This window comes from Syngnathus scovelli, chromosome 15 (assembly GCF_024217435.2).
Source record: "Syngnathus scovelli strain Florida chromosome 15, RoL_Ssco_1.2, whole genome shotgun sequence".
Lineage (NCBI taxonomy): Eukaryota > Metazoa > Chordata > Actinopteri > Syngnathiformes > Syngnathidae > Syngnathus > Syngnathus scovelli.
In genome coordinates this window covers 6,623,602-6,636,901 of record NC_090861.1, presented here as the reverse complement: position 1 = coordinate 6,636,901, position 13,300 = coordinate 6,623,602, and the positions used below count along the sequence as shown (strand labels likewise).

Below are 13,300 nucleotides of genomic sequence, written 5' to 3'. Positions count from 1 at the left end.
ATGGAGGGCGACGTGGCTCGGCAGTGCGGGTTTGTATCTATGGAAACTACATCCTTTGCATGAGAAGACTTTTACGAGGGACCCCGTTGAGCATCTCACATGCACTCCCTAGCCACCCATCCCCCAGTGTTTACCGTTTAAAGTCACACAGGGCAATTTGGGACGCGGCGGTCGGTGGAGCGGAAGAGACGTGGTCCCATCGCAATGGAAACTGGACTTTTAGTCTGTCTGCTCCACCCCTCCTCTCCTCTCCCACCATTCTTCTTCTTGACCTTCGTGTCCTCTTGTCTTGTTGGTGCACGCGACTGTCCGGCATTAGCCACGGCAAAGAGAGGCCATGATTGAAAGCTGAGGTAAGCAGTCAGAATTGCTCAGGAAAGGCCACAGCAGTTTGGATTAGACACTGAAGCGTGGCTTTTTAATGAAAACACCACAGAGATGCCCGTCCAGAAAACGAACGGAGAGGAAGCGAGAAGGAAACGAGCGATATTGCTCATGCAGCGTGGGCTTAACTGGCAGCGTGACTTCTGCCCCATCTGAGCGGCTCGGTCGCCTGAACAAAGTCTCTTTCATGGAGGAGATGCGGCGGGGTGGGCCCCCGACGCACGATGGCTTGTTAAGCATTACTCGGGCCTGCTTTGAATGCGAAGTGAAGGAGTTAAGAGGACGCCATTCATGGAGGTTAAGTGCCAAAGAGAATAAAAGCTAGACAAGTGTATATATTTAATTGGCGGACACCTGCTTGTGCTATGCAGTGTAGAACGAGCGAGCAATGTTAGGGTGTGCAGTTTTATGCAACACCCCTTTTTTTTTTTTTTTTTGCATAAGGTTTGAAAGGAAGACACGGGCTGGTTCCTCCTCCGCGATTTTCATTGCTCTTTCTCTTTGCCATTCTTCTCCTTGAATATTTCTTCCAAAGGAGCTGCTTCCGCTACAATTGCTCACAACTAAGCATTATATTTTTGTTCCTATTGAGAAACACACTTTGTCCTATTTTTAAAGCCTGGTTGTGATGACTATGTGTGTGTGTGAGTTGATACCAGCACCACGGAGAGTTATCTCCAGAATTTTTTCCTCCTCTTCTTCCCATGACAGTCGCAATTCTTTGATCCATTCCTCCTCCCATCTAGTTTCACCTTCTTTTGGATTCTTCTCTGCGACAGAATGCAGTTTTCTAACGTCAAAGTCGGGTTTTTAAACTCTTTGGTTGTCATCCAATTACAATTGGAAAGGAAACACTGTTGTGCTTGTCCGCTGCGGGTTGATTTGTATGCTCGGATGGGTTGCTGTTCCATAAATACGAGAGGCTAAACAGTAACAATGAGTAAAAGTAGTGAAATATTTGACAAGAATGTTAATTTAAACCGTGTTTATAAATTGATTTTCATTTTCAAATAGGCGCTTACTTCGATTGGCTACAAAACAGCCAGGGCTATTTTTAGCAACTACATAATGACCGTGTTGTTTGGGGTTTTTTTCTCCGATTTTTTTATCTCGACTCTCTTTTTACCATCGTCATTTTTTGCAGCTCCACAATACGGTTTCATCTCTGACTAGGCTAACGTTGTGCTTTCATAATTTGCTAAAATGACGCGGAATGAGTGTGGCAGTGAGAAGACCCTAGCAACAGGGACACGATGAAGAACGTGTGAAGGAGGGTGCGTTGGGGAAAGATGCAGAACATCAATAAATAATGGGCCCGCTGAGGAGGTGGAAATATGGGCCTCGTTATCTTTGCGCCGACGCCTTCATTTGCATGGGGGAAAATGTGGCTGCTGCTAACCTGCTCGTGCTCACACCCATTGCACACACAGCCTTGGACCAAAATGGCCTACCGTATGCATCCTATTTATTGGCAGTGTGGGGGTATGTTTTTTTTTTCCCCCTCCCTCCCACATTTATAATTTCATCCTTTAATTAGGAAAGTGAACTTTTATGTCACAGCAGTTAGGGAAATACAATTGGGAATTGAATCCAGTATTCTCATTTTTCATCTTTCAATACAGCAATAGAACCAAAAATATAAACTATTGTTTGTGATTTTTTTTTTTTTTTATTCGATCACAAAATAGACTGCATTTTTTTCACACTCGAATGAATGAAAGCTCACAATCAAATATTGGATATTATGTTCACTTTCAAAAATCTCCATCCAATATGAATAGAAATTCCAACATTTGCCCGCCGGAAAGTCTTTCTTTCCACTAATGGGTTGTATTGAGACTCAAATGGACCTCATGCAAAATTCCAACAATGTCAGCTCTCCTGGAGGCAGTGTAGCCTCTTTCTGGATGAACACACTTTTTATAGAGCCATTTATGTTGAAGAAAAATGTCTGTAGTAAACCAAAACAAGCCTTAATAGTGCTGAGTTAGAATCGCCACCTTTTTTTGTGTATGCGTATGCAAGCATGTGCACTTTTAACGGACATTGGCTCTGTTTCTTGTTAGCTTGTCAAGTAAGCATGAATAAAAGCTGAGGGAGCACAGTGATTTGGTAATTAATATTTTACTCCGTCTGCCACTCTGCTCGGAGACCGCGAGGAGGAGGCTGCGTCACCGAGACGGATCAAATGAAGGAAATGACTAATGAGAGCCTACTATAAGATAGATGGATTTTACACTAGCCACTCATCCGAGACGGACGGTGTCGGTAAGGGAAATCATCTGATTGAATCAGCAGATAGGATGAATTCAGTGTGCGGCAAAGGACGGAAATTGCGCTTTTGACACATCCCGTTGATCTCGCCGTTGCTCGGTTTGTGTCGGCGTGTTTTGACAAGCCACTTGTCACTGCAGTGGGAGTAGCGCTTTTAAAGTACTCATTATCCTGTAAGACTTCTTTGCAGGGGGGCAAACAAAGGCGGCGGTGAAATTGCAGCCTGCGTCTTCTCGCAGGGTCACACGAAATATACAACGCAAACATGTAGTCAATAAATCCGCCATACTGGCTCCATCAACCAATACAGTAAAGATTGTTGATGAAACACAAATGTTGTTAAATACTCAAACGAAAATTGAAGTTCTTCTTGACTCTTTTCTTCCAGGTAACAGGTTCTTGCTGACCTCCTTTGGAGCTCTGTACATCTCAGATGTCCAGAAGGAGGATGCCCTCTCCACCTACCGCTGCATTACCAGGCATAAATACAGCGGGGAGACGCGCCAAAGCAATGGAGCCAGGCTCTCTGTCATGGGTCAGATAGGATCTTCTGAATTTCTCCCACAACCTCCCAATTTCAATCAATTGATCTCAGCATGTCTTTCTGGTTTCATTCAAAATCTCCAGACCCCAATGAGTCCTCACCCACCATCCTGGACAGTTTTCAAGCAGGGGAGGTGTACGCCGGCCAGAGTATCGAGCTCCCCTGCATAGCGGGAGGTTACCCCAGCCCGACTGTGCGTTGGCTGAAAGATGGCCGCCCACTCCCCTCGGACGCCCGCTGGACACGGCGTTTGACGGGGCTGACCATCAGTGACCTGCGACTGGAGGACAGCGGCAGCTACGCATGTGAAGTCACCAACAGCTTTGGCTCCAAGGAAGTGTCTGGACAGCTTCACATAATAGGTGTGTGAGCTCTACACACACACATTCACGCACACACACACACACAAACTGACAGACTACCACACTCTCTCCTCTAGCTGGCAGACAATCCCATTCACACACTCCTCTCCTTTTTGGTTTCAGGGCCACATACTGTGTGAGTGTCTGTAACAAACATGTGAGAGCAACTGTACATGCTGCCCCAACATGTCAGTTTTCAAAATGGGCGACAGCGATGTAATTTACTGAGACTGAAGCCATAACACAGCTGCCAGCACAACTCAGCATCACTGAGGAGAAGGAGGGTGAGCAAGATGGTGGTAGAGAGTAGAGGCCAGGGGTCAGAGACAAGATGAGTAGACATCGCACTAGAATGACATGAGCGGCAAAGTAACACCATAATAATCATGTAGGACAGAGAGGTAAAAGTGTCTAAGCGTACGGATAAACAAAAGCCAGACGCCATCCTCTCGCTGGCTGTTCAGCTTTGCCACTGGGCACATCATGGCAGCACACTCTGTGACTCTGACAGGATGGGGTGGGCTGTGTATGTGTGTGTGTTGCTTGGAAGGCACAGCAATGCCCCCTAGCACACACCACCAGCTGCCTTATTGCTCACTGACATTTTGCACACACACATAAGTGGACATCCATGTGAAGCGATATCTCCAGCTGCTTTTTTAATGAGCGCGTCCAGCCGATTGAGTCACCGCTGCTGATTGTGCTCTGGCTCCTCTGCGGATGGAAATCTACACTGTATTCGTAATTCTGTGTTACTTTGCGTGACGTCCTTCTTTCAGATCCACTTCGAGTGACCTTATCCCCCAAGAACCTGAAAACGGGAATTAGCAGCACACTCTTCTTCACCTGCACTGTGGAAGGTTCTCCAGAATACACCATCAACTGGTACCGGAACACGGAACCCATCTTCCCCGATCAGCACATCTCCATCCAGGGTCAACACAACGACACACTGCAAATCACTGCGGCGCAAAAGTTCCACTCTGGGGCCTACCAGTGCTTTGCGTCCCGCAAGGGCCACACGTCTCAGGACTTTTCCATCATTCTGCTGGAGGGTACGTTGGAAGGGGACGACAACGATGATGTCCAGCGTGTCATCAAATCGTTCATAGTTCTTTTTGTTGTCAGACGGTACCCCACGGATTGTCACGTCCTTCAGCGAGAAGGTGGTGAACCCCGGCGAGCCTTTCTCCCTGGTGTGTGAGGCCAAAGGAGCACCGCCACCCTCCATCACCTGGACGCTAGACGACGAACCCGTGGTGCGAGACTCCATCTACAAGACCAGCCAGTACACCCAGTCTGACGGCCTGACCGTGTCCCACGTCAACGTCAGCAACCCGCTCATCCGAAACGGGGGAGTTTATCGTTGCGTCGCACGCAACTCGGCCGGCAGCGCCGAGTACCAAGCGCGCATAAACGTAAGAGGTGCCTGTCTGCTTTTCAATATAAATGCACTCTACACTTCATTCTATACAAATACATTACACCTAGTGAAGAAAATGAAAAAATATATGTAGATACTGATACCTTGACTTATGGGTTGCCCAACATTGGGGTTTTTCAATTTCGTTTTTTTTAAATTATTTTATTTTTATATTATTTTTATTATTATTATTATTATTTTTGAGATTTTGGCTCTACATTCTCGCATTTTTTTTTAAGCATTACAACAGGGTTATAATAATTTTTCAATTTTCATTATAGTAAATTTCAAAAATTGATCTAATAAATGAGTAAATTGAATCGCGAGCTTGGTCACGGAAAAAATCTAACTTGTAAGTCAAGGTACCACCGTCTGCGCATCAATTTGTGGTATAGATAATTAAGATAATGAAAACAAATACAAATACCCTCAGTCACTTTTAGCAAAGGGAGCAAAACTAACCTCCCTGTAACCTCTCAACTTACCCCAATCACTCTGTCCATCGACCTTTATCGCTTCACCTTCTGTTTCCATGGCCGTTCCATCTCTCTGCCACGACCTCCCTCACCTCATCGGCCCGTCTTTCCGACCACTGTGTCCGCCCCGCCACCCCCTCCCTCTTTTCCCCGTGTCTCCAGGTCCACCCCGAATCAGACCCATGCGAGACATGACGGCAGTGGCTGGCAGGAACACGTACATTACGTGCCGTGTCATTGGGTACCCTTACTACTCCATTAAGTGGCTGAAGGACGGCATGCAGCTGCCCGATAATCACCGCCAAGTGTTGTTTGACAATGGCACCCTGCGACTAACGGACGTGCAGAAGGGCGCCGACGAGGGCACCTACCTTTGTAGTGTTCTGATCCAGCCCCAGGTGTCAATCAACCAGACTGTGCATGTTTCTGTTAAAGGTAAGTGGAAGGAATCTGTTCAAGCGGTCAACTTACAACATCTAGGTCACTTTATACAATACTATTGTCCAAAAAAAAAAAAAAAACCCTACATTTTTTGCAGGCCGTACCAGTCACATATTTTGTGTTTTAGTCGGCTTATGGACTCAATTTGACTATGGGAGGGGTAACGATGGTGGCCGGGCAGCTACAGAGGTGTTTATGTGCCTGTGCCTGCGTGTGTCTGATTTAATTAGATGAATAATAATGAAGCCCAGATTAAATCCCCCAGATGTCTCAGCTGTAGTACCGCCGCGCCAACCTCTATTACTATGGCAACGGAACGACTTCCTCCTGCCAATTGGATCCTAACCAGAGTGGCTCTACAGGAGATGGGGGGGTGCAAATGGGGGAGCCCTACTGGCCAATGACCTTCTCTCACTATAGCTGCCACTCTTTCACATCAAGCCACTGCCATTTGTCTCTCTCCCCCTAGTGCCACCTCTCATCCAGCCCTTCGACATCCCCTCTACCTCAGTGGGGAAGCTCATCTACATAGCCTGCGTGGTGTCATCCGGGGACATGCCCATACGCATCACCTGGCACAAAGACGGCCAGCTCATTGTGCCAGGGCCCACCTCCGGCGTTGCGATCGAGACCAAAGAGTTCATGAGCTCCCTCCAAATTTCCAAGGTGACATTAAAACACAACGGAAACTACACTTGCATCGCCAGCAACGCCGCCGCCACCGTCAGCTGGGAGCGACAGCTGATTGTTACCGGTGAGGCACTAATATATACATATAGCTGAAATTGCTGAAACTATAAGTTGAGTCCGACTTTGTGTTTCTCAGTGCCACCGCGTTTTGTGGTGCAACCAAACAACCAGGACTGCATCTACGGCAAAGCTGGAGTTCTCAACTGCTCGGTGGAGGGTTACCCACCTCCAAAAGTCATGTGGAAACACGCTAAAGGTCAAACATAATGACAGCGGCTCAGCACTCAGATAAATAAGAGTCCACGTAAAAAAAATATGTTATGTCACGCAGGTGTCGGAAACCCTCAGCAGTACCATCCGGTCCCTCTCACCGGTCGCATCCAGATCATGTCCAACGGGTCGCTGCTCATCCGACATGTGCTGGAGGATGACCGCGGGTACTACCTGTGTCAGGCCTCTAACGGAGTGGGCTCAGACATCAGTAAGAGCATGATCCTCACTGTCAAGAGTAAGTGGCAATTATTTCATCTGTTTACTTTCTTTTTTTAATCTGGTGGGAAATCAACTCTGAATGGATGCATTTTTTTGCCTCAGGCTAGTACGTATACTGTGGACCAAACTTAATAAAATCCTCCGTCCCTAACTGGGAGTAAATTTACTCTTGAATGATGTGTTCCATCTGCCCGTCAGTGTACTGCCCAATGTTTGTGGAAAAGGACTGATGAATTAGTGATGAAAACAAAACCACAAGAACCCCTATAATCAATAATCCATGTCTGAGCGGAGGAAAGATCGAAGCAGGGGTGTGGAATGAGGCAGGCGCAAAAGATGCAGCCAGCGGGGCTTAAAGCGTGAAATGCAAGAGGAAGGGAAGATATGGAGATGGTTCTACTATTTGTAATCGCTCCTCCATTTCCATTACCTCTTCCCTGCTCCCTTGTCTCATTATGCCATGTAATGCTATTTGTCATACTGACACGGCTCTGCCATTCTTCTCAGTCCCCGCGATGATCACCAGCCACCCCAACACCACCATGGCCAGGAAGGGCCAGACCAAGGAGTTGAACTGCACAGCTCGAGGCGAGCAGCCCATCATCATCCGTTGGGAAAGAGGCGACACGGTCATCGACGCCGAGCGAAACCCCCGTTATTCCATCACCATCAACAAAAAGGGAGATGAAGTCATCTCCACCCTAAAGGTCAAATATTGAGCGCGATGTACATGACATGTCTGATGTCTTTATGGCCGTGTAGTTGAGGAAGAAGAATTACTTGTGTTATTTAAAATAATTAAAAACATAAATAATTCAGATGGGGATGTAAAAAGTGATTAAATTCTACAAAGACATTTGGGCAACCTTTGTGCTACTTGCTCGTCTATAATTTTGATCTGACATTTGAGCTGGTTATCATTTTTCTTGCTTACAGCTGAACCCAGCAGACAGAGGAGATTCTGTCTTCTTCTCTTGTCACGCCATAAATTCCTACGGAGAAGGTCGAGGACTCATCCAACTCACTGTGCAAGGTAACGTTTCAAATTTGACTCTAATAAGTTTGGATCAGAGATCCAATGGAAACATCTGATCTTACAAATTCTGTATTCACGTACACTCGCAGAACCGCCGGATCCCCCTGAACTGGAAGTAAGAGAGGTGAAGGACAGAAGTATGAACCTACGCTGGATCCAAAGGTTTGACGGGAACAGCATCATCACAAGCTATGACATTGAGTACAAGAACAAGTCAGGTAGCTAGCTCAAAACCTTCCAGACATGTTTTAATGATCTGTCTCGTTCCAAAAAAAGAAAAACAATCCTGATCTCTTCACTTGTCAGACTCGTGGGACCACATGTACACAACCAGGAACATCTCACCCACCAACAACCAAGCCAATATTGTCGAGCTGCACCCGGCTTGCGTGTACAGCATCCGCATGTATTCCTACAACAAGATTGGCCGGAGCCTTCCAAGCAAAGAGCTAACGATCAGTACCGAGGAAGCACGTGAGTCATCTTTCACATGTGGAAAAAAGTTTCAGAATCGTGACATTCATAACTTATGCGATGCCTTGCCTTCAATAGCACCTGATGGACCACCAATGGATGTGATCCTGCAGCCCATGACATCACAGAGCATTCGGGTCACATGGAGGGTAAATTACTGACAATATCAGAAAATATGTGCCAGTTATGCCAAGGAATTGTTTCAAAGCACTGACTTAGCATCCAATCCGATTGCTCACCATATGTCTCCGCTTGGACGATATCTGGGGATTGCTCCACTTTGCAGTGATGTAATAATAATAATCGCAGTGAAATAATATTGCAGATGCGTTTTGTATTTCAGCTCTTGTTAGCGTCTTTTCTGGGGCAACGCGTAGTTATTTAGATTCTCGTAGCGTTATTATTGTGTTATTTGTTGCGCTCAAGTGCAAATCAGTGGGAAGCACATTACCCTGTAATCATGCTAAACAAACATGCTATATTCAGCCACCACCCCCAAAAATACGAAACTAAATATACTGTAATTTTACCTTCCTTGTATGTCCAAGTGGAAAAAAAAATAAATGTAGATTAGTCCATTTTAACGTTCTCAATACATCTCTTCAAGGCACCGAAGAAGGAGCTCCAGAACGGTGTTATCCGCGGCTACCAGATTGGCTACCGAGAAAACGGCCCAGGCAGCAACGGCCAGTATAGCATTGTGGAAATGAAAGCTACCGGAGACAGTGAAGTATACACCCTGGACAACCTCAAGAAGTTTGCCCAGTACGGAGTGGTGGTCCAGGCTTTCAACAGAGCTGGAACGGGGCCTTCTAGTACGGAGATCAATGCAACCACGCTGGAAGACGGTAAGGAAGATGTTTATGGTGACAAAATAGTTGCATTAAAACCACAATGGAACAATAACATAAAAACCGCTAACGTGGATTTGCACACACAAGAACACTAAAAATGGTTGATTTGTAGCACCCCCACCCTTCCACCCCATGAGCCGCTCTCCTTTAATTAGCACCCTCGTTAGGCTGGTTGAAGCCGAGGGAGGACCGAGGAACCTTATTATACTCCCTTCTCACCTTCTCTTTGTCATTGTCTCACTGCTTTTTGGTTCAATCTGGGTCAAATATTTTCCTTGGCTTTTATTATTCTCCGATGATTCTCTCATTGGGCCGTACTGCTGCTTTCCTTTTGTGTTGATGCCTTGATGGTGTTTTTGTAATTGCCCAGATAGGTTGTCTGGATCTGTTACCTCAAGTGCAATTACGTTGAAGATGAACATCGGCGTTTCTCTAGATTTTATCCTCATCTCGTTCACCCCACCCGACTCATTTGCATTTGAACCCCCTTGAGGTGTAGCTACTTTACTATTGGCTCATATTTCTCCCACCCACTCTCATCACAGAGACCTCTCCTCCATGTTCTTCTCCATTTCTAGAACAAGGAGCCATTGAGAGCTCATTTGAGCTTATTTGACTGATTTATTCCTGCCTGTGGCTTGCAGGGTTGAAGTTCCTCAAATGTCAGCAGACGAGCTCAATCCGTCTGCCCGTTTTAACGATAGCAATGACCCGCGCGGCTGCAGCCCTAAGCTAAAAATTCACCTATTTGCTGTGTGTGTTTGTGTCCCAGTACCCAGCGAACCGCCGCAGAACGTACGAGCCATCTCGGTCACGTCAGACGAGGCGGTGATCACGTGGGCGGAGCCTCCACGGCTGACGCTGCACGGTGTGCTGAAAGGCTACCGGGTTGTGTTTTGGTCCCTCTTCCCCGACGGAGGTGGGTGCTGTGGGGGCCGGGCCCAATGGCCAATGCAGAGTAATTATCATCTATATCATTCTAAACTTCACCAAATAGCCCCCCCCCCCCACACTGTTGATGTCGTTGACGTGTGTGTACCCCATAAAGCACTTCCTCTTTCTATTTTTTGTTTTTTGTTGTTGTAGTTAAATATGTTTGTGTGGAAATGCTCTGTGTGCTTGACGTAGTAGTGTTTTATGTTAGTGCTGCAATATTTTAGATGCAATTTAAAATTTTAAAATGTGTTAGTGCTTTTGTTACAATTGTTGTTTTGTACCTGTAGATGTCGTGTGATTTATGTTTGTGTACACTGAACCTCCACTTTTATTGTGCCATCAAAATGGATCTCCTCAACTCACCGACATAGTTCCTGTATGTCAAGATGGCGCCAAAGTTTTACTTTTATTGCTTTGGCCTGAAAAGAAAAATCAGTAAATAATGCAGAATATTATCACAATTTTTTTTTTCATAAAGGCCAAACTATGTGGAGGTTCACTGTTGTGATTAATAAGCAAAATACAGCCATTGTGTATTGAATTATTTCAATCGTTCAAAAATTCTCAGAGTGGGGAGAGATGCAGAACATCACCACCACACGTGAGCAGGTGGAGCTGCGAGGACTGGAGAAATTCACAAATTACAGCGTTCAGGTGCTAGCGTATACACAAGCTGGCGACGGAGTCCGCAGCAACGTGCTGTACATCCAAACTCGTGAAGATCGTGAGTACACACACCCACCCACACACACACACACACAAGAAATTTGCATACATTTGTGTTGGGTGTATCTCAAACCCATGACAAAAGCTGGTTGATGCTAGCAAGCTCCATTAGTGGTGCTAATGAGAATTAAGAGGCTTTGGGTACACGGCTCAGGGCTGAGAGAGGCCTGATGGGATAGGCTGGGTCTTCTTTCTCTCTCCCAGCATATAGCACACAGGAATCAACCATCATCCCGGGCCTGCATCCGTTCCGTCAGCCTCCTTGCTGTAGGCAGAAGGATTAACTCCTCTTGGATTAGAATGAATTAATTTTGTGCTTACACCATTGGAGGCGGGATTATCTGTAGAGAAAGGGGCATGGGTGGCAAACAAGGGTTGAAGATGGGGAGATATACAGAAACATCATGCAGCTTATTGTGTGTCTTGAAGTCGCCTTGTGTCTTTTTGTGTCACCCCCCCGCCCCTCCCTTATCAGAACAACGGATCACAATGCACCAATCATGTTTCCTGCGCTTCTTATCGCAACACGGGGCCACACAGGGTGGACTGCAGAATACTCGGTGGATTCTGGGCACCAGATTGGGATTGAACTCACTTCATTTATGACAATGCGCTTTCCCATCCTCAGCAAGCTATCAAACGCTTCACCCTTGCCTCGCTTGTAAAAGCTGCCCTGTTACATCCCGTCTGAGTAGCGAGTGGCTGAATAGCGGGATCAGAGAGGCCTACGTTTGGGGGGGGGAAAGAAATCGCTGATGGATTTACAGAGGCTTGCAGTGCCTGCCTCTTTTTTGTAGCCCTGAGATGAGGCCCACTGTCAGACACACCTAATATTTATGTCAGCAGTTGAATAGGTTTGACACCGTGAACCCTGGGCTCTATAGTTTAGGGGACAAAAACGCCTCACTCTCACGCTGTTCAATGCTTTTGTGTGTTTACTGTAAAGTGCACATGCATTTTAAACTCCTCGAGTCTTTGGCTCGATTACTTGCAATCGAGCATGTTAAGCTTTACGTGCAGTGTCAAGCTGAAGTGGCTGACGGAGGATCAGATATTAGTGTCTAATCTGTTTGTAGGGTTGCGAGTTAGGGAGAACTGCTGACCAACGTCTAAATGGACATATGTCACCCCTTGCCACGCAAAGACACTGCCTGTCCGTCCGGAGCAGCTTAGCAAGGGATAAGACTTAAAAATCTGCAAACAAGCCTGATCACCCAACACACTTGTGAATATTTCCATTTGATGCTTGGCCTGCTAACCCCGTCGCCATGTTTTTTTGTAGTTCCCGGTCCACCGGCTGGCATCAAGGCAGTTCCATCCTCTCTGAGCAGTGTGGTCGTGTCCTGGTTGCCTCCCCACAAACCTAATGGTGTCATCCGCAAGTACACTATTTACTGCTCCAGCCCGGGTTCTGGACAGCCGGTAAGCCAGTCAAAAGAAAATATGAAAACGCGTTTGGGACAATATGAAAAATTTGCAAGCTCCATCGCGGATTTAAACGATGTTCTTAAACGAACCCTCAGAAATGCGGGTGTGTTTGTACGTGTGCCTTTTTTTGTCACTCTTTCATTGTGTTTGCGCCGTCGCCTTATTTCCTGCCCTCCCAGATGAACAGATGAGGTTGTCTTGGCAACGTGATGAGACGTAGATATGCAAATGAGGCCGAGAACAAGCTCACACATGCACAGTGCCGCATCACAGAGGCACACAGACATCAGATTTCAGCCATTTGCTATTTATACCACCCGTGCGTGGCATTTCACTTTTGGTTCTATCACGTGTGCACACGCATCACACCGTGAATTCTGACACCTCTCACTTTGTTGTTATTCAAAAATGATTCTCCATTTCTGTGCACGAGCGCAATGTAAATGAGCACGGGGCTGGGAGACGGGGAAGGAGGGAGGGAGGGAGGGCGGCTGAAAGAAAGACACCATTAGAGGTAGGCAGAGACCGAGGGGAAATGGGGGGGAGTGGGGGGAGAGTGACAGACGGGCGGGGAAGGAGAAGGGAGCAGAGGAGGGTATCAGTCACATCGAGATGAGAGTGCTTTTGTCCGTCTTTTCATTATCTCCCCGTATCACTCCCTGGATCACCACAACACGGCCGCTATTCTGGTGGAATGTTCGCACCCCCTTCGCACACGCGTCCTCCGTCCCTGTGTCCCTCCGCCCTCTCACTGATTTAG

General features: G+C 46.7%; 1 protein-coding gene across 2 annotated transcripts in view; it reads left to right on the top strand.

Moving 5' to 3' along the window:
• Window positions 1-13,300, top strand: part of LOC125982586 (cell adhesion molecule DSCAML1) — a 32,735-nt gene that overhangs the window by 12,483 nt on the left and 6,952 nt on the right. Inside the window, exons 4-20 of one of the 2 annotated variants that reach the window (XM_049743392.2) lie at window positions 3,047-3,193; window positions 3,286-3,564; window positions 4,344-4,619; window positions 4,693-4,989; window positions 5,626-5,898; window positions 6,374-6,658; window positions 6,731-6,850; window positions 6,926-7,102; window positions 7,594-7,793; window positions 8,023-8,119; window positions 8,212-8,340; window positions 8,429-8,596; window positions 8,675-8,745; window positions 9,204-9,444; window positions 10,223-10,369; window positions 10,955-11,110; window positions 12,395-12,534. In XM_049743392.2, coding sequence (XP_049599349.1) covers window positions 3,047-3,193; window positions 3,286-3,564; window positions 4,344-4,619; window positions 4,693-4,989; window positions 5,626-5,898; window positions 6,374-6,658; window positions 6,731-6,850; window positions 6,926-7,102; window positions 7,594-7,793; window positions 8,023-8,119; window positions 8,212-8,340; window positions 8,429-8,596; window positions 8,675-8,745; window positions 9,204-9,444; window positions 10,223-10,369; window positions 10,955-11,110; window positions 12,395-12,534 — 3,203 coding nt within the window. Of the gene's footprint in view, window positions 1-3,046; window positions 3,194-3,285; window positions 3,565-4,343; window positions 4,620-4,692; window positions 4,990-5,625; window positions 5,899-6,373; window positions 6,659-6,730; window positions 6,851-6,925; window positions 7,103-7,593; window positions 7,794-8,022; window positions 8,120-8,211; window positions 8,341-8,428; window positions 8,597-8,674; window positions 8,746-9,203; window positions 9,445-10,222; window positions 10,409-10,954; window positions 11,111-12,394; window positions 12,535-13,300 lie in introns of both variants that reach the window. The other variant, XM_049743391.2, reaches the window with a different exon arrangement.